At 42.3% G+C, this 18901-nt stretch overlaps 1 protein-coding gene across 3 annotated transcripts in view; it reads left to right on the top strand.

Annotated features, from left to right (window-relative positions):
- The first annotated feature begins 780 nt into the window (after nt 1-780).
- Nucleotides 781-18901, top strand: part of PINX1 (PIN2 (TERF1) interacting telomerase inhibitor 1) — a 66273-nt gene continuing 48152 nt past the window's right edge. The window contains exons 1-5 of one of the 3 annotated variants that reach the window (XM_086414746.1): nt 781-948; nt 5738-5847; nt 8123-8215; nt 10066-10144; nt 18128-18220. In XM_086414746.1, the coding sequence (XP_086270872.1) occupies nt 930-948; nt 5738-5847; nt 8123-8215; nt 10066-10144; nt 18128-18220 (394 nt within the window). In that variant the 5' untranslated portion in view covers nt 781-929. Of the gene's footprint in view, nt 1795-5737; nt 5848-8122; nt 8216-10065; nt 10145-18127; nt 18221-18901 lie in introns of all 3 variants that reach the window. The other 2 variants (XM_086414748.1, XM_086414747.1) reach the window with 2 other exon arrangements.

Raw genomic sequence — 18901 nt, forward strand, 5'->3', positions numbered from 1 at the left:
CCAGAAAAATAAACGACCCAATCAAAAAATGGGCCAAAGAACTAAACAGATATTTCTCCAAAGAAGACATACAGATGGCTAACAAACACATGAAAAGATGCTCAACATCACTCATTATCAGAGAAATGCAAATCAAAACCACAATGAGGTACCATTTCTCACCAAAATGGCTGCGATCCAAAAGTCTACAAGAAATAAATGCTGGAGAGGGTGTGGAGAAAATCGAACCCTCTTATACTGTTGGTGGAAATGCAAACTAGTACAGCCACTATGGGGAACAGTATAGAGATTTCTTAAAAAACTGGAACTAGAACTGTCACCTTCTTTTTAAAAGTGCAGTATCTACTGAAAAATAGTTAAAGTGTTACTTTCTCAGTCGAGTCCAACTCTTCGCGACTCCATGCCCTGACTATAGCCCACCTCTGTTCATGGAATTCTCTAGGCAAGAATATTGGAATGGGTAGCCATTCCCTTCTCCAGAGGATCTTCCCCACAGAGGGATGAAGTCGAGTCTTCTGCCTTGTAGGCATTTTCTTTACCGTCTGAACCACCAGAACTTCCAGCTGACAATTTAAAAATATCAAGATTCTGTAATAAAAAAAAAAAAAAACACCCAAACTTATAACGGTTCTTTTTAGTGGATGTTCCTCATAGATATATCACAGACACACGGAACGCTGAAGTTGAAACAAGCCTTGGAAACCATTAGCCTACCCAGTATCCTCCCAAAGGCAGAGTGCTATGCTGCCCGCACCCCGCCCACTCGCAGCCGCGCGGTTCAGGAGCCAGTCGCGCCTCGCTTACGTCATCAGAGCGCGCCCCCCGCCGCTGGCGTGCGAGTCCGGTAGTTTCAGCTTCTCCTCTTATCAGCCCTGCGGTAATTGCTGTCGTTCAGGTCCCGAGATCCGCAGCGTCACAGGCTCGGCGACATGTCGATGCTGGCTGAGCGTGAGTGTTGGGCGCGGAGGTTTGATCGGGCCCGAGGGTGAAGGTTCCGGGTGACCCGGTGGCCCGCGGCGCGCAGTGGGCTGGAGGGGGCCGGGGGACGGCGTCCTGGAAGCCCATCTCGGCTCTTCCTGGCTGCCGCGGAGATTTCCCAGCTCAGCCTTCCTCCAAAGTTAGCTACAGGTCTGCTGATGAGACCGAGTGTCCACTTGGGACGCTTGTCTTCGCTCTCAAACCTGCACACGTGGGCGGTGGGTTCCAGTGAGGGGTCAGGACTCTGGTTTTGGGAACCTGAACTCTTACTTCCCCAGGCCTCAGCGTCCTCTGGCTAAAAAGAAGTTGTTGGGCCAGCAGTGAAACCCCGTCTTTGAAGATGTATTGAATCAAGAAAATAGAAAAGCCAAGAGCTTAGAAGCAGTAAACACTGGAAGTTCGTGTTTTTTAGGGGAGGCAGGGCTAATGAGTGATTCTAAATGTTATCGTGGTGGTTGTGACTTTGGTAGTTGGAATTAGTAACAGCCTTTTTTGAGAGGAGTGTTGGCCGCAACGCCCGCGGTGCTTGGGTTTGCCCTTGACATTCACTATTATTTTGTGAAGTTCGTCAATTTCCTTCCTTTGGACCGGCTTTTTAACTTTTGAATGGGACCTGTAGTTAAGGCTACCGGCCACCAGAGGGCAGTCATGGTTTGGTCCTGAAAAGCCGGCCGGTCCCTTTGAAAGTGTTTGGTGAACAAGAACCAGAAACAGCTTAACAGACCAACAGCAACTACACAGGGACTCCATGAAATAAATGCTGTCGGCATCCTCTCATCTAAAGAGGTGGAGGAATGGGAGCACGAAACTAAGTGGGTAAGACACCATTCAAATTTTACAGGGGCAGAAGTTGAGATTCAGAGGAAAATAATTCACCCCAAGTCATTGAGGTAGAAAGTGACAAAATCGATCTAGTTGTCGCTGTTTCTTTACATTCTTGTCACTAGGGTCAGCAGACTACTATTGTTTTTTAAATAAGGACTTACGGAACGGAGTATGTATGTGTTCGTGTGACCCTGTGGGCCCTGTTTCTTCATCTGTATAACCAGCGTGGCTAAATCTCTTCTGGTTTTAATATTCTCTGATGTACACTTAGTTCAGCATGTACATGGAAACATTAGTACTAGTTCTGCTGTTCATTTATGTCTCTTTCCGTGATCAGTTTCTCTGTGGCTATTAAAAACATCTTTGATTACGGTCATCACTAGGTTGTCTTAAAAAAGTCAATGAGATGGTGAATGTGAAATAGTTCAAAGTATGGATGCGTGGTGCCATCTGTGGACATCAGAAATTCAGACTGCAGGATTTCAAGAGAGTATTTTCAGTTCTCCCCCCAACCCCATGTCTCCAGATTTTCAAATCTTTGGCATAATAATAGATAACAGGGGGTTGGCCCAAAAGTTCACTCAAGTGTTTTCCACACCCTATACTTTGGCCAACCCAATATTTTGTGTTGCCTTTTAATATGATTTAGTAAATTAGTAGCATCCCCTGTGATTAGACACTTAGGACTGGTATTCTTGTTTTAGAAGTGAGAAAGCAGAAGCTTAGAGAAATCCCAGCCCGCCATTTCACTACCCAGCAATTATTTTCTCTGATCGTTTATACAATTGTAATAATTCTGTAGATACAGTTTTGTAACCTACTTTTTTCCGCTGATTAACCTTAATATTTTCACTTCAGTAAGTATGCTGTTTCCTTTGTTTTCCCTTGCCATATGGACTAGATTGTATTCTCTTTTATCTTCCCAGGCATCTATTCCTGTTTTAAAAATCTAGTAGTTTTCTTTATGTTTCTCAAAAACATCCTTTATCCTGCATTTCTCTAATTGTCAAATATATTTTATTGATTTTCCCCTTTTTAAGGTAAGAAATCTAGCCTACCGAAACATAAGAGAAAAATTTCATTTATCATGCTCACTTCTCAGTCTTTAATTTGGAGTCTTAGACCCACGTTTTATTAGGACCAGTTTTTGACACTTGCAATTATTACATTTTCTAATCAAATGACAGTGCTATCATTAACAGATTTTAATGGTCATCGCATTACAGTTTTATACTGCTGTTTCCTTAATCTTGACTCTATGTCAAGATTAATCTATGCCTTAATCTATGTCTCAAAAAATGTTTTAATAAGAATACATGGATGGAGGATATATTTTTTGAGGTCTTGAATATCTGAAAGTGTCTTTGGGCGAAAAAAAAAAAAAAAGACAAAACTTTGCCCCTGGCTCTTGGCTCTCAACACACTTCTCAGGGTAAGCTGAATCCTGGCATAAACTTTGTGGTCCTGGGCATGGAGTGATTAGACCTGGCACCTCTTGTGTGCAGGGTTGTTTGTTGGGGTTACCCTGAAAATGTCTGGCTAGATCTCCATGTAGGAGGAGTCCCTGCCAGAGGATGGTTACCCCCTTCACCCCAAAGAGTGATTCTGCAGATTCAGGACACTCTGTCCTGAGTCCTCCCCTGCATTTAACATCCTTACTTGGGAAACACTACCCTACTCCATTGCATTCCAGGTGGTACACTGGTAAAGAATCTGCCTGAAGTGCAGGAGACACAAGAGATGCAGGTTTGATCCTTGGGTTGGGAAGATCGCCTGGAGAGGAAAATGGCAACCTACCCCAGTATTCTTGCCTGGGAAATCCACTGGACAGAGGAGCCTGGCAGGCTACAGTCCATGGGGTTGCACAGAATTGGACACGACTGAGCGCATATGTGTGCACTCTGTTGGTTGGAGATACCTGCCATTTCCCTGGGGAAGAAAAGCTGACCTCAGCCGACTCTCCAGTCTCTTGTGCCAGCATTATAGTATATGCGTTTGTGACATAAACTGTATGCCGTCTTTATTGCAGAGGGTGGGCACAGTCATTCTCAAAAATGTCTCTTTCACACAAGCCCCAGTCAGAGACCCCTGGCCGACGCTAGTTTGGAGACATGCGCTCCAACATGCACCCAGAAGCAGCCTTGCAGAGAGAGCCCTAGTTAGCCAGGCTCATCTCATATGCTGTTCACTAGCAGAGGCGACATGAGGCTGTGTATTTACTAAGATAAGTAAAGTGGTAACTAGTCACCTTAGTAGCATTTTGGGGTCCCCCTTTCCCTGTGAAACATGATACATCTGAGCCTAGCTCATTTTCCTTTTTAAGTGCTCTTTTTCTGCCTGCGTGCCTGTAAAGGTTTACCTGTTTTTGCTACAGTGTGGATGGTTAAGGATCTCTGTATTGGTTTTACCTGCAGTGAATCAATTAGGACACTGCTGAGGCATGAGCCGCTGTTGGTACTCTGTTGGTACTCTGATGGTACATGATGATGACATTTGACCTCCAGATTTCCCACTTGGCCACCGTTTACTTTTGGGTTTCATATGCTTGTGTAAGAAACTTCTGGAGTCCTTTTTCTCTGCTGTAATTTTCCTTAAAAGTGTAGTGGTAAGTTTGAGTTTCTAATGGTCAGTTAACTATATACATTAAAAAACAAAAACAACTTGTAGGGACTCAAAGCAGTTTCCTCAATTCAGTTATCTTCCTTGTTTCCTTTCCCCCTTTTCTTGTCGCCTTTCTTTTTCCTTCCCTCCTTTTTTTTTTTGTTTCTCAGTCATTCATATATTCGATTATGTTTTTCCTGAATGCCTGCTATGGGCAAATGCAGTGAAGCATAAGAAAGAATAAGAACATGGGTGTGAGCATTAAAGAGCTTATGGCATAGCAGCATACATGAGAGAGGGATATAAACAACTGTAATACAGAGGAGTGTTAAATAAATGCCAAAGAAAAGAAACAGGGAATTTATCGTGTGAGTTCCGAGAAAGGGTCACATATGGCTGTAGGGAGTTTCAGTGAGATTAGTTATCTGTAGGTCTCGATTAGTATCTGTAGGTTGATTCTCCCCAAGGTCATGACAGTTGTGTGCTATGGATTAAGAATGTGAGCTTTGGAGTTGGTAGGACCTTGGTTTGTATAAAGACTCTGGTCCTTGCTTGGGGGTATTAGGCACATGCTTCCTGAAGGCCTCAGATTTTCTCATCTGAAAAGTACAGATCAGACTGCCTCCCCTCATTGGGTTACTGTGGAAGCTGAGAGTACATGGATGCATTTGGCACTTACCGTGTGTGTGATGACTGCTGATGGTGACCTTGGTGTCACGGGTGCCTTACATCGCTGCCAATCGCTGAATGGAAGGCCCAATTGATGGTACATCACGTATTTCGATTTGTCACATTTGAAACATTTTTATTTCACTTTTCCAAGATCAATTTGTATGTTCAGATTATAGAATGTTTGGGGACGCCAGGATAAATGATCCAAGCTGATACTGTGTTCCAGTGGATGACGAATCTGATGCTATGCTATGCTAAGTCACTTCAGTCGTGTCCGACTCTGTGTAACCCCATAGACGGCAGCTACCAGGCTCCCCCGTCCCTGGGATTCTCCAGGCAAGAACACTGGAGTGGGTTGCCATTTTCTTCTCCAATGCAGGAAAGTGAAAAGTGAAAGCGAAGTAGCTCAGTCGTGTCCGACTCTTAGCGACCCCATGGACTGCAGCCTACCAGGCTCCTCCATCCATGGGATTTTCCAGGCAAGAGTACTGGAGTGGGGTGCCATTGCCTTCTCTGGCCGAATCTGATATCTGTATCTAATAAAACAGTGTATGTTGCATCTATAGAAGTATCGTGTGTATGCCATAGGTATGTGTGTGTTTGTGAGGTGTTTTCTGGGTTTGAAAGATAAGCTGCTGATGAGATACTTTGTCATTGACAGGTCGGCGGAAGCAGAAGTGGGCTGTGGATCCAAGAAACACTGCGTGGAGTAATGATGACTCCAAGTTTGGCCAGAGGATGCTAGAGAAGATGGGGTGGTCTAAAGGAAAGGTATCTTGAAGAAGAGCAAAGGAATTGGAGCCATGCAGAGAGATTATAGATCAGGAAAATATATCTTTCTTAGGAGACTGGGAGAAATTTGTTTTGGATCAATAAGTGATTTTGGAAAAATAACTAACTTTTAAAGACATTGCGATAGTAAAATTAGAATTGAACATAAATGCCAGCTGTCTTTGTTTATTGTTTAACCTGCTCTGATTTTCGTAGATGGTGCCTTTTAGTTGGTTGCATTTGGAATCACACTTAATCATCAGAGTTTTATGTTGCTTAAAGTTTTATTCACCCTTATAACTGGACTACACATTTTCTCCTTTTCCTCACATTTCATTTATTCCTTACTCAAATAGGGCTTCTGCTGACATCTCTATACTTAAACAATTATTGCTAAGGTCTTTAAAGATCTTGTTTCCAAACCCAATGGATCCTTTTTTGGTTCTCACATCACTTTATCCCTTAGCAGCATTGAATGTCATCGACTACCCCTGCTTGGCTTCCACAATACTGCCCTCTGTCCTGGTTTTCCCCTCTGCTTTACCAACCACCCTGAAATGTGTTGCTGGCTTTTCCTCCTCTAGACTCTTGAGCTTTGGAATTCCTTGGGGTTCAGCCCCAGGCCCTTTTCTGTCCTCAGCTTGGGTGAGCTCATTCATTCCATGCCATGCTTTGAATTACCTAAATTCTGAGAGTTGTCACTTTTCTATATCTAGTCCAGATTCAGGTCTGTCCTTTGAGCTCCAAACTTATAAATTCATCAGCCTGCTTGGCATTTTTACTTGAGTTAGCATCTTAAGTCAATTATTTTTATTGTAAAACTTTTTGATCGCTCCCAAATCTTTTTCTTCTCAAGTTTTCCTCATTTTTGCCAATATGCCCCGTCAAGGGTTTATTTACTTAAGCCAGAAACCTGGCAGTGGTGCTTGGTTCCACCACCTCACTCACTTCCTGCCCCTCCGGTCATCGTTCCTCTCTACAGGCCCTGTCCTGGACCAGCCACCACCACTGCCTGTCCTCATCAGCACAGCAGCCTCTCGGCTGCTTCCCTGCCTCCCTTCTTTTCCTTCTCTGGGCCATTTGCCTTACAGCAGCCATTGTGAGCTTTTAGAATATAGAAATTAGATCATGTCATTCCTTTGCTTAAAAGCTCAGTGATTTCCCGTTGTTCTAAAGAAATAAAATCTGGAAATCCCATGGCAGTCCTTGATTAGGACTCGCACTTTCACTGTCAGGGGGCACGGGTTCAATCCCGGTCTGGGGAACTAAGATCCTGCAAGCCATGGGGCATGGCCAAAAAAACAACAACAGTAGAATCCAAATTCCTCCTATAATGTCCAAGATCCTTGAGATGTGGTCCCTTTATATCTCTTATTTTTTTTCTCCATCCACTGTATTAGAGCCACCTTGGGTGACTTTTAGTACACTAAGTGCTCAGGGACAAATGAGTGTTAATGATGCGGGGGACTTGGGATCCCCTTCCTCAGGGTTGTTTTGTAGAATTATTTAATGGCAAGTGCCACTTACTTGTAATGCCTCTGATGGGCTTCTGTTAGTTTGGTAGTAGCATTCTGCTTTTGCGCATCAAGAAAAGGCATGTTCTTTTTAGTTTTTCCATGGTCTTTAAAGTGAGCCTCAGGTTGAAGAATTGGCATTCCCTGGTGGCTCAGATGGAAAAGTGTCTGCTTGCAATGCAGGAGACCCGGGTTCAATCCCTGGGTTGGGAAGATCCCCTGGAGAAGGAAATGGCAACCCACTTCAGTACTCTTGCCTGGAAAATCCCATGGACAGAGGAGCCTGGCAGGCTGCAGTCCATGGGGTCGCAGAGAGTCGGACACGACTGAGCGACTTCACTTTCACTGTGAGTGCAGGGCTTCCCAGGTGGCACTAGTGGGAAAGAACTCGCCTGCCCATGCCGGTGACATAAGAGACACAGATCTGATATCTGGGTCAAAAGATCCCCTGGAGGAGGTCATGGCAACCCACTCCAGGATTCTTGCCTGGAGAATCCCACGGACAGAGGAGCCTGGGGGGCTACAGCCTACAGGTTCTCAAAGAGTTGGATGCGACTGAAGTGACTTAGCCCAGCACAACACTGTAAGTGCCTCCTTGGTGTTACAGACATATCTTGAAAGACTCCACCAGACTATCCTCTTTGAGCACAAGGGTAAAGCCTCCTAATGTGAGTGATGAATCAGTTAATGAAGGAAGAGAGAGGTAATTTCTTTTTCTACCTGATGAAAATGCTAACTCTGTTTATGTTTAATCTCCACAGGGTTTAGGGGCTCAGGAGCAAGGAGCCACTGATCATATTAAAGTTCAAGTCAAAAATAACCACCTGGGACTAGGAGCTACTATCAATAACGAAGTGAGCAACAGCGTGTCTGCTGGGGGGTTTCCTTGCATCGTTGTTACTTTTGTCAGTGTAAAAAAAAAAAAAATTAATCCAGTCAAATTGATTGATCAGTTTTAAGCTATTCAAGAATGTACAGTCCATGTTTTGGATAACAAGCCAGTGACTAAGCTTCTGTGCATCATGTAACATGCAGTCATTTTGCCTTGTTGCTTATGCATAAAAGATTCCAAGTAGCCTTATTGCTGAACTTTGCAAAAAGTGTTGTGTGTTTTTTTTGCACTTCAGGACAGAGAGGAATTTTCTTCTTGACCTCTGTTGGAATATTAGATTATGTTGCTAAAATTGGTGGCATTTTGTTTCAGAAATACTGCAAGAGAGTACCGTTCTTTTCTTGTCCCATTGTCTGTTTCTGACTGTTGGTGTATAGCAGTTGAGATAAGTTACATTTCCTAGTAAACACTAACACTTTGCAAATATGACTCTGTAATTAAAAGTTCATGGCTTGCCCTGCCTTTCATTTTTAGTATCGTTGCTCACTTTAGAAAGCATCTGAACTGAAAGCCTTGTTCATACATTTTTGCAGCCAACAGAATCTGGTAGAAAATCTGAGGAATGACTTTAGGTGAACTGGATTACTTTGCTTTGTTCAGGTGCTCTGAGTGGTGGGCTGAGCAGCTAAGATTGTTTGGGCTAACAGCTGAAAGCTTAAACCAAAAGGAAGAGTTTATACATTCATCAAATCATCATGTTGTACACCTAAAACTAACACAATGTTTTTTGTCAGTTGTATCTCAATAAAACTGAAACAATTGCTGTAACCATCTGACAAAATCCAAGACCAGTACTTCAGAAGGTTCACAATGCACACACTTAGTAGTTGGAGTGCGTAGCAATATCTTCTGTATTTTCATCAATTAATAAACATACCGTGGACAATTTTTTAAAAAGAGTTTACATAATGTTGATTTTTGCAGGTAGCTTTTTAGAGGTGGATATACAGATATACTTAATTTTTTAGGAGAAGCATTGCCTATTCAATAGGCTTGAACATTTTCAAAGGTAAACATATTTAAGCATTCTTTGAAAAGTACCTATGAGGCAAATTCCTAAAGGGAAACCCTGCAAGTTGATATTATTCTGGAGATGCTCATTCTGTTTTAAAGTCAGATTCTCTTTATTATGATGAAGTTACTAACTGAGCACCTTATCAGTGGGTGCTAATTGATTTGGGGGACTTGGAGCCCTTCCCCCACCTTTCCCCAGTGGTGTTTTCTCAAATTGGGATGGGTGTAAGCAAATAGAATTGGCATATAGGCTCAAAAAAGCAAAGCAAAGAGCTCTCAAATCTATCCCTGTTTTTTTCCTTTAACCTACATAGTTTTCCCTTAGTGTGAAAAAAATCTTTGTTTTGCTTTATTTTAATATTTAACACAAAGGTTGCCTGCTGTTTATTTGACTATAAGTTGACTTGATAAGTTACCCACATTGGAAATCAGGGCTTAAGCTTCCAAGATGCTCAGGGGCTCAGTAGTAAGGGCAGGAGACTGAGATTTGATCCCTGGGCCGAGAAGATCGCCTGGAGAAGGAGATGGCAACCCACTCCAGTATGCTAGCCTGGGAAACCCCATGGACAGGGGAGCCTGGTGGTCTGCAGTCCATGGGGTCGAAAAAGAGTCGGACACAACAACAAATAGATAAATTAGAGTTCAAATTTATACTATTTCTTCTTCATTCAAATTTATAAAGTAATATTTTGGTGAAACATTTAAAAATTCACAGATTTCCTTGATTCCAATATATATCTTATCTCAGCATAGGTAGATAACAGGTTTGCCTCTAATTGATTTTTTGCTATTTTTCAGGATAACTGGATTGCTCATCAAGATGATTTTAACCAGCTTCTGGCCCAGTTGAACACTTGCCATGGGCAGGAAACAGCAGGTGGGGAAACCTTTGCTTTTTATCCATTAGACGCAACTGAGTGACTGAACTGAACTGAATCTCAATATAAAATATTTTTATCAACTTTTTTTTTTTTTACTGTTAGTGTCATATCTGAAAGTTAACTGCTTGTAGCTATCACAGATAGTCACTTCTGTTTACATTTCTGGGTACTCGCATTGAATTAACATTAGTCGTAAGCGGAGGCTTTTTCTCCCCGTTAAGAGTTTGAGATGACAAGATCAGTTTACTTGGTTTGCATTTCTCTGCTGCAGTTCCCTTACCCGGCCTTACAGTGTCCGGGGTCCTGCAGTTCAGGCCTTTTGCATCTTCCATCTGCACTCTCTTATTACGCCATCCAGTCTCCCAGGGCAATGTGGTGACCATTGCCACACTTCTCTCTACTGCTTCACCCTCTCTCCTGAACCCCAGACTTGTATTGAGCCCGCTGCTCAGTATCTTCATCAGTTTCCTCAACTTCCAGACTTCAATTCTGCACCTCCCCAACTCCCGCCCTGTAAACTGTTGGACCCGCATACCCCACAACCTGTTTTATCCACCATCTTCCCCAGCTCAGTTGATGTCAGCTTCATGCTTCTAGTTGTTCCAGCGAAAGAACTGTTGTCGGTTCTGCCTCTAAAATATACGCAGACCCTGACTTCCTCTTGTCACCTACACTGTACCCAGCATGGTCTGAGCAGCTGGTATTTCCTGTGGATTATTGCAAGAGCCTGTAAAGCCTTTCTCAGGCATGGCACTGCTGATATTTTGGGCCAGATCATTCTTTGCTGTGAGGCACGTCCTCTGCATTTAGGATGATTAGCAGCATCCTTGACCGCTATCCACTGGACACCATTTGCACCCTCTCCCTAGTTGTGACAAAAATATCTCCTGATATCACCAAATGTCCCCTGGGCACAATGCCCCAACTCTAAACTCCGTCCCCCCGTGGACTTACCTCAAGACCACTAGAGGGTGCTGTCTCCCTGTGATAGTTCAGTCGCTCAGTCGTGTCCGACTCTGTGACCCCATGAACTGCAGCACGCCAGGCCTCCCTGTCCATCACCAACTCCAGGAGCTCACTCAGACTCACGTCCATCGAGTCAGTGATGCCATCCAGCCATCTCATCCTCTGTCGTCCCCTTTTCCTCCTGCCCCCAATCCCTCCCAGCATCAGAGTCTTTTCCAATGAGTCAATTCTTCGCATGAGGTGGCCAAAGTACTGGAGTTTCAGCTTTAGCATCATTCCTTCCAAAGAAATCCCAGGGCTGATCTCCTTCAGAATGGACTGGTTGGATCTCCTTGCAGTCCAAGGGACTCTCAAGAGTCTTCTCCAACACCACAGTTCAAAAGCATCAATTCTTCGGCGCTCAGACTTCTTCACAGTCCAACTCTCACATCCATACATGACCACAGGAAAAACCATAGCCTTGACTAGACGAACCTTTGTTGGCAAAGTAAAGTTTCTGCTTTTAAATATGCTATCTAGGTTGGTCATAACTTTTCTTCCAAGGAGTAAGCGTCTTTTAATTTCATGGCTGCAATCACCATCTGCACTGATTTTGGAGCCCAAAAAGATAAAGTCTGACACTGTTTCCACTGTTTCCCCATCTATTTCCCATGAAGTGATGGGACCAGATGCCATGATCTTTGTTTTCTGAATGTTGAGCTTTAAGCCAACATTTTCAGTCTCCACTTTCACCTTCATCAAGAGGCTTTTTAGTTCCTCTTCACTTTCTGCCATAAGGGTGGTGTCATCTGCATATCTGAGATTATTGATATTTCTCCCGGCAATCTTGATTCCAGCTTGTGCTTCTTCCAGCCCAGCGTTTCTCATGAGTACTCTGCATTTAAGTTAAATAAGCGGGGTGACAATACACAGCCTTGAAGTACTCCTTTTCCTATTTGGAACCAGTCTGTTGTTCCATGTCCAGTTCTAACTGTGGCTTCCTGACCTGCATATAGGTTTCTCAAGAGGCAGGTCAGGTGGTCTGGTATTCCCATCTCTTTCAGAATTTTCCACAGTTTATTGTGATCCATACAGTCAAAGGCTTTGGCATAGTCAATAAAGCAGAAATAGATGTTTTTCTGGCACTCTCTTGCTTTTTCCATGATCCAGTAGAAAATTGCCATTGGCAATTTTATCTCTCGTTCCTCTGCCTTTTCTAAAACCAGCTTGAACATCTGGAAGTTCATGATTCACGTATTGCTGAAGCCTGGCTTGGAGAATTTTCAGTGTTACTTCAGTAGCGTGTGAGATGAGTGCAATTGTGCAGTAGTTTGAGCATTCTTTGGCGTTGCCTTTCTTTGGGATTGGAATGAAAACTGACCTTTTCCAGTCCTGTGGCCACTGCTGAGTTTTCCAAATTTGCTGACATATTGAGTGCAGCACTTTCACAGCATCATCTTCCAGAATTTGAAATAGCTCAACTGGAATTCCATCACCTCCGCTAGCTTTGCTCGTAGTGATGCTTTCTAAGGCCCACTTGACTTCACATTCCAGGATGTCTGGCTCTAGGTGAGTGATCACACCATCATGATTATCTTGGTCATGAAGCTCTTTTTTGTACAGTTCTTCTGTGTATTATTGCCACCTCTTAATATCTTCTTCTTCTGTTAGGTCCATACCATTTCTGTCCTTTATCGAGCCCATCTTTGCATGAAATGTTCCCTTGGTATCTCTAATTTTCTTGAAGAGATCTCTAGTCTTTCTCATTCTGTTGTTTTCCTCTATTTCTTTGCATTGATCCCTGAGGAAAGCTTTCTTATCTCTCCTTGCTATTCTTTGGAACTCTGCATTCAGATGCTTATATCTTTCCTTTTCTCCTTTGTTTTTCACTTCTCTTCTTTTCACAGGTATTTGTAAGGCCTCCCCAGACAGCCATTTTGCTTTTTTGCATTTCTTTTATATGGGGATGGTCTTGATCCCTGTCTCCTGTACAATGTCACGAACCTCTGTCCATAGTTCATCAGGACCTCTGTCTATCAGATCTAGTCCCTTAAATCTATTTCTCACTTCCACTGTCTAATCATAAGGGATTTGATTTAGCTCATACCTGAATGGTCTAGTGGTTTTCCCTATTTTCTTCAATTTAAGTCTGAATTTGGCAATAAGGAGTTCATGATCTGAGCCACAGTCAGGTCCTGGTCTTGTTTTTGCTGACTGTACAGAGCTTCTCTATCTTTGGCTGCAAAGAATATAATCAGTCTGATTTTGGTGTTGACCATCTGGTGATGTCCATGTGTAGAGTCTTCTCTTGTGTTGTTGGAAGAGGGTGTTTGTTATGACCAGTGCGTTCTCTTGGCAAAATTCTATTAGCCTTTGCTCTGCTTCATTCCATATCCTAAGGCCAAATATGCCTGTTACTCTAGGTGTTTCTTGACTTCCTACTTTTGCATTCCAGTCCCCTATAATGAAAAGGACATCTTTTTTGGGTGTTAGTTCTAAAAGGTCTTGTAGGTCTTCATAGAACCGTTCAACTGCAGCTTCTTCAGCGTTACTGGTTGGGGTATAGACTTGGATTACTATGATATTGAATGGTTTGCCTTGGAAACGAACAGAGATCATTCTATCATTTTTGAGATTGCATCCAAGTACCGCATTTTGGACTCTTTTGTTGACCATGATGGCTACTCCATTTCTTCTAAGGGGTTCCTGCCCGCAGTAGTAGATACAATGGTCATCTGAGTTAAATTCACCTTTCCAGTCCATTTGAGTTCGCTGATACCTGTCACACCGTATCCTGTGATAGGTACAGTGCTATTAGCTCTGTCTCCGCGTTAGCTCAGTACAATTCAAACCAGGCCTTGCTAACTGCTAGTCTGAGTACTGAAAAGCCTTTAGAATATTCCTTTAAGGGAAAACTTGGCCAGGGCCCTGGAGACCTGCGATCATTTTTCTGCCAAATCATCTTTGGTAAATACAGTATCTTCATCCAGATGAATTTTTGGTCATATTACTTGAATTAAAGCTGACAGGATAACCTGGTAACCTATTTTTCTGCTATAATATTTTTAGTTCTTTAAGATTGCTTACCTAATTACAGTTTGCCTTTCAACTAAACAGATTCCAAACTATTTTCTTCACAGAATCTTGCAAAAATTTTAGAAATAACCCTTACTTCTTTGTGGGACACAAGAAAACTCCATAGTGTTTACATTTTTATTTTTAAAAATTATCCTATCTCAAGTAGTTAACATATGACTCAGCTTGGCTTTTTGGTGGACTTACCTCATGGTTTTAAGAAATGCTTTTTACTTCTATCAGATATTTTGTTCCTTGTGATTTTAAATATTTTTGGAAATACATTGGGATGCTGATAGCCTGTCATCCACAAAGGTGGTTTAGGACAAGGATCTTCAAATTTTTTTGCTTCCAGAGCCTCTGAGGCAATTTGAAAACAGTAAAAGACACTTACTCCTTGGAAGGAAAGTTATGACCAACCTAGATAGCATATTAAAAAGCAGAGACATTACTTTGCCAACAAAGGTCCGTCTAGTCAAGGCTATGGTTTTTCCAGTGGTCATGTATGGATGTGAGAGTTGGACTGTGAAGAAAGCTGAGCACCAGAGAATTGATGCTTTTGAACTGTGGTGTTGGAGAAGACTCTTGAGAGTCCCTTGGACTGCAAGGAGATCCAACCAGTGCATCCTAAAGGAAATCAGTCCTGGGTGTTCATTGGAAGGAGTGATGTTGAAGCTGAAACTCCAATACATTGGCCACCTGATGCGAAGAACTGACTCATTTGAAAAGACCCTGATGTTGGGAAAGATTGAGGGCAGGAGGAGAAAGGGACGACAGAGGATGAGATGGTTGGATGGCACCACTGACTCAATGGATGTGAGTTTGAGTGAACTCTGGGAGTTGGTGATGGACAGGGAGGCCTGGTGTGCTGTGATTCATGGGGTTGCCAAGAGTCAGACACGACTGAGCGACTGAACTGAACTGAACTGATACTGTCTCACATTTTTAGATTGATGTCTATAATGTTTTTCATCGTAGTTTTAAATAGTTGCAAAGAATGTGTATCTGGCCTATTTGGGAAATATCGACTTTTGAAAATAAGAGCTTTTCATCAGTCCCAAATGTGTTCAGTAGGTATTTAATACTAGAGCAATTTGATATCCATGGTCTTCTGTTTAGACATAGAAAAGCAAGTTCTTTAATACTCAGCAATATTATATTTTCTAGTTTCTTTTCCTCTGAAATAATTCCATTGTATATACCCCATGATATTTTGTATTAATATATTTTTTGCTTGGATTTTAAAAAACTCATCATCTTGTCTTGTTTTTCTGCTACAAAACAAATACATGTAAATTTTTGGTTTATTTCTAGTAACCTCAAGGCCTATGTGTAAATATTTTTCCTTTGGATTCAGTTGTCATTACTAATTAGTAGGTTATAACTAGCAAACTAGTATTTTTGTCATCTGATGCAAACGGACACCTCATTGGAAAAGACCCTGATGCTAGGAAAGATTGAGGGCAGAAAGGAAAGAAGGCATCAGAGGATGAGACAGCTGGACAGTATCACCGATGCAATGAACTTGAACTTGGGTAAACTCCGGGAGATGGTGAGGGAGAAAGGCCCAGCGTGCTGTCGTCCATGGGGTCGCAAAGAGTTGGACGCGACTGGGTAACTGCACAACAATTAACAAAACCAGGAAATTCAAGTTTTGATAAATAGTTGTTAGAATGGTAAAACCTTTTTGGAACTGCCTCTCTTGATGAGATAGATAGGGTGGGGAGGGGACTGGCTTTGATGAAAGGACCCCTCCCTGACACCAGCTCTGCAGCTTGTTCCTTACTAATCCTGGTGCAAGGAGACCTGTGCTCCTCTGGTGTCAAGTGGGAGGAGGACCAGAGTGATGTATCTGCACAGGACAGAGCAGCTTTAGGTAAGCGTGCGTGTGGACAGGCAGGTAGAAACTGGTGCCCTAGGACGCGTCAGGGCTCAGGTTTGCTCTGGGAAGGTGGTGAGGCTCCCAGGAGGTTCTCCCCTCCCCTGAGTGTGAGCACAGCTCTGCGGCAACACAGTGCACAGGTTAAGGATGTGCACTGTCACACGTATCTGCCTGGCTCCCAGTTCCCTCATAGCCACCTCCTCAGTGGGTCTTACTTTACCCTCCATGCTTCAGTGTCTTGTGAGGTTGGTTTAATAATCATAGCAGCTATCTTCCAGGGTGGTTGTGAGATAAAATGCAGGAATGCATAGAAAGCTTAGCCCAACAGCTAGTACTTAAGAAGCTTTCCATTGGTAAAAACTACTTCAATCTGGTATGCTGCTTGGTGATTTGTGTTTGGAACATCCAAATTGAGAATGTAATGTGCTATATGAAGTTTTTTGCCTGCAAAAAGAGCAGGAGAAATTTACAGGTAGGATGTCTTTGAAAGAAGGTGCAAGTTGTTCTTGGAAAGTGATCATGGAGAATGTTTCAGGCTGTTGATGTGATTAAGCCGTGCTTAATCTGAAAGCTTGAAGCATCTACCTTTATGTTCGGAAACTGACTGTGTAATTTCCTGGGAAGAATTACAGTTAGTTAACATGTTTAATCATGTTAAACAAGCATGTGCTTGTTTTGCTTCAGTATTAAGGTGAAAATTTCTTTTTTTCTCCTTTCTCTAATCTCATCTTTATATATTTCCTTATGACATAACCATAGGAAAATTCAGTGTCTTTTCTACCTATGACATTCTCTTTCTGCTACTTGAATTTGACAAATAGATAAAGATAAGGGCATACAGGCAGCTCGTTAGAATCCTGTCACTGACTCTTACCCCAGATCTACTTGCTTTGATATTTCAGGTGAGGGACTACATTCTCCCCCACATTTTCCTCTTTCGTCAAAGGAATATAACCACATGACTTCATTCCTCAGCGATTTGTTTTTATTGTTGTTTTTACCCTGAAAGGTGAGCCTCCAGCTAAATCTGGAGTTTGAGGTGGTGGCTCAGACTCAGAGCATAGTACCAGCTCTGCTCCTCATCTCATCTCTGACCTGTTTTTGGATTATCAATCTGTCTTACCTTTACTCACTTTCTAAAAGAAGTTTTTATTTTGAAACAATTTTAGGCTTACAGGAAATTGCAAAAATAGTTGTAGAAAGAGTCCTGAATACCTTTCATCCAGTTTCTCCAACGATGACATCTAATAGAGCCATAGCATGATATCAAAACTAGGAAACTGACACTGGTGTTGACTGTTAACTAGACCACAGTTCTTATTCAGTTTTCACCGGTATTTTGGGTTTTTTAGCCTTCATTTAATTGTGTTTGTGTAGTTCCAGTGCAGTTTTATCACATGTATGGATTCGTGTAGCTACCACCACATTCAAGATACGGAACTGCTTTGTCACCACAAAAGAGCTGCCTCACGCTGCCTTTCTGTATTTGTACCCACCTTACCCCTCCAGCTTCCAAACTCCACTTTCATCTTTGTCCCCGTTAAACCTTTCACTGTTCTCTATCTCTGTAGTTTTTCCTTTCCAGAATGTCTGAGTGGATCATTTAGTATGTAGATTGACTTTTTTCACTTAAGCATAATGCCCGTCAGTCACCCGCCAGTGAAGTACATCCAGGTTGTCACACAGTATCAATATCTCCTTCCTCTTTATTGTGGAGTAATGTTCCCATAAAAGGGAGTACCAGAATTTGCTTAGCCATTCACCCATTGAAGGAATTTTGGTTTATTTCCAGTAACTTATTATCACAAATAAGACTGTCATGAACATTCATGCGGAGGTTTTGTGTGAACACAAATTTTCATTTCTCTTCCTCCAGGATGTTACAAATTTCTGGAGAATAGCCTTGCCTGATGGGTAGTACACAATTTAAGAATATTTCTAATCTTTGGTTACAGTTCAGTAATAAATGATAAAGCTCCTAAGGATTTTATTTAGACAAGACCGTGTCACTGTAGGGGATTGAGAATGGAATGCGGAGAGTTTAATGAAATACTTTTCATCCTTTTTTTTTTATAAGACTCCCCAGACAACAAGGAAAAGAAGTCTTTCAGTCTTGAAGAGAAGTCCAAAATCTCCAAAAACCGTGTTCACTATATGAAATTCACAAAAGGTAAAATCGCACGTTTCTTTGTTTTAAATCTCTGTGTTCACATCTGGATTTCTTATAGTATTTTTAGCTCTTCACCAGCATCACTTGTCTTATGTACAAAATGGAAAAGGAGGGACTCACTGACCGGCTTGATCCACAGCAGTGCTGAGGTGTCCGCACCTGTGAGTCACCGGGGGTCTTGTTAGAGTGAGGCAGACGCAGCCTCACTCATGCCGAGGTGGGCCCCAGCTTTGCCCTTAGACTGCGTGCAAGTCCTCTGGCAAAGCTGAGCGTGGAAGTTAACATGCTATTAATATTTAGAGGAGAAGACAGACTTTTATGTGGCTAAATTTATCACTCAGTACTTTTAGTTACATTTCTCTTAGTTGCATTAAGCTTTTTTTAGAGTTTAATTTTGGTGTCGAAAAGCTTTTAAAATGGACCCATTTAGAGAATCACATAGAATCTATATGAGATTCATAAACATTCATGAAGTGCCCAATATTGAGTTCTCCAGTATGAAAGATCTCACTCCCGAGTTAACTCTTCTACTGTTCCACACCGTTTCTCTGGTTCATGGAGTGCAGACTTAACTGTTCCACGGTTGCTGGGGACCTGCCCCAGCTGATCCAGGGTATTCGAAGGAGAGACGGCCTAGGCGACTATTTATATGCTAATTAGAGATATAGAGAACAATAGAAT

This window comes from Bos grunniens, chromosome 8 (genome assembly GCF_055505025.1).
Source record: "Bos grunniens cultivar Pamir isolate PY7600 chromosome 8, Bosgru_T2T1.0, whole genome shotgun sequence".
Taxonomy (NCBI): Eukaryota; Metazoa; Chordata; class Mammalia; order Artiodactyla; family Bovidae; genus Bos; species Bos grunniens.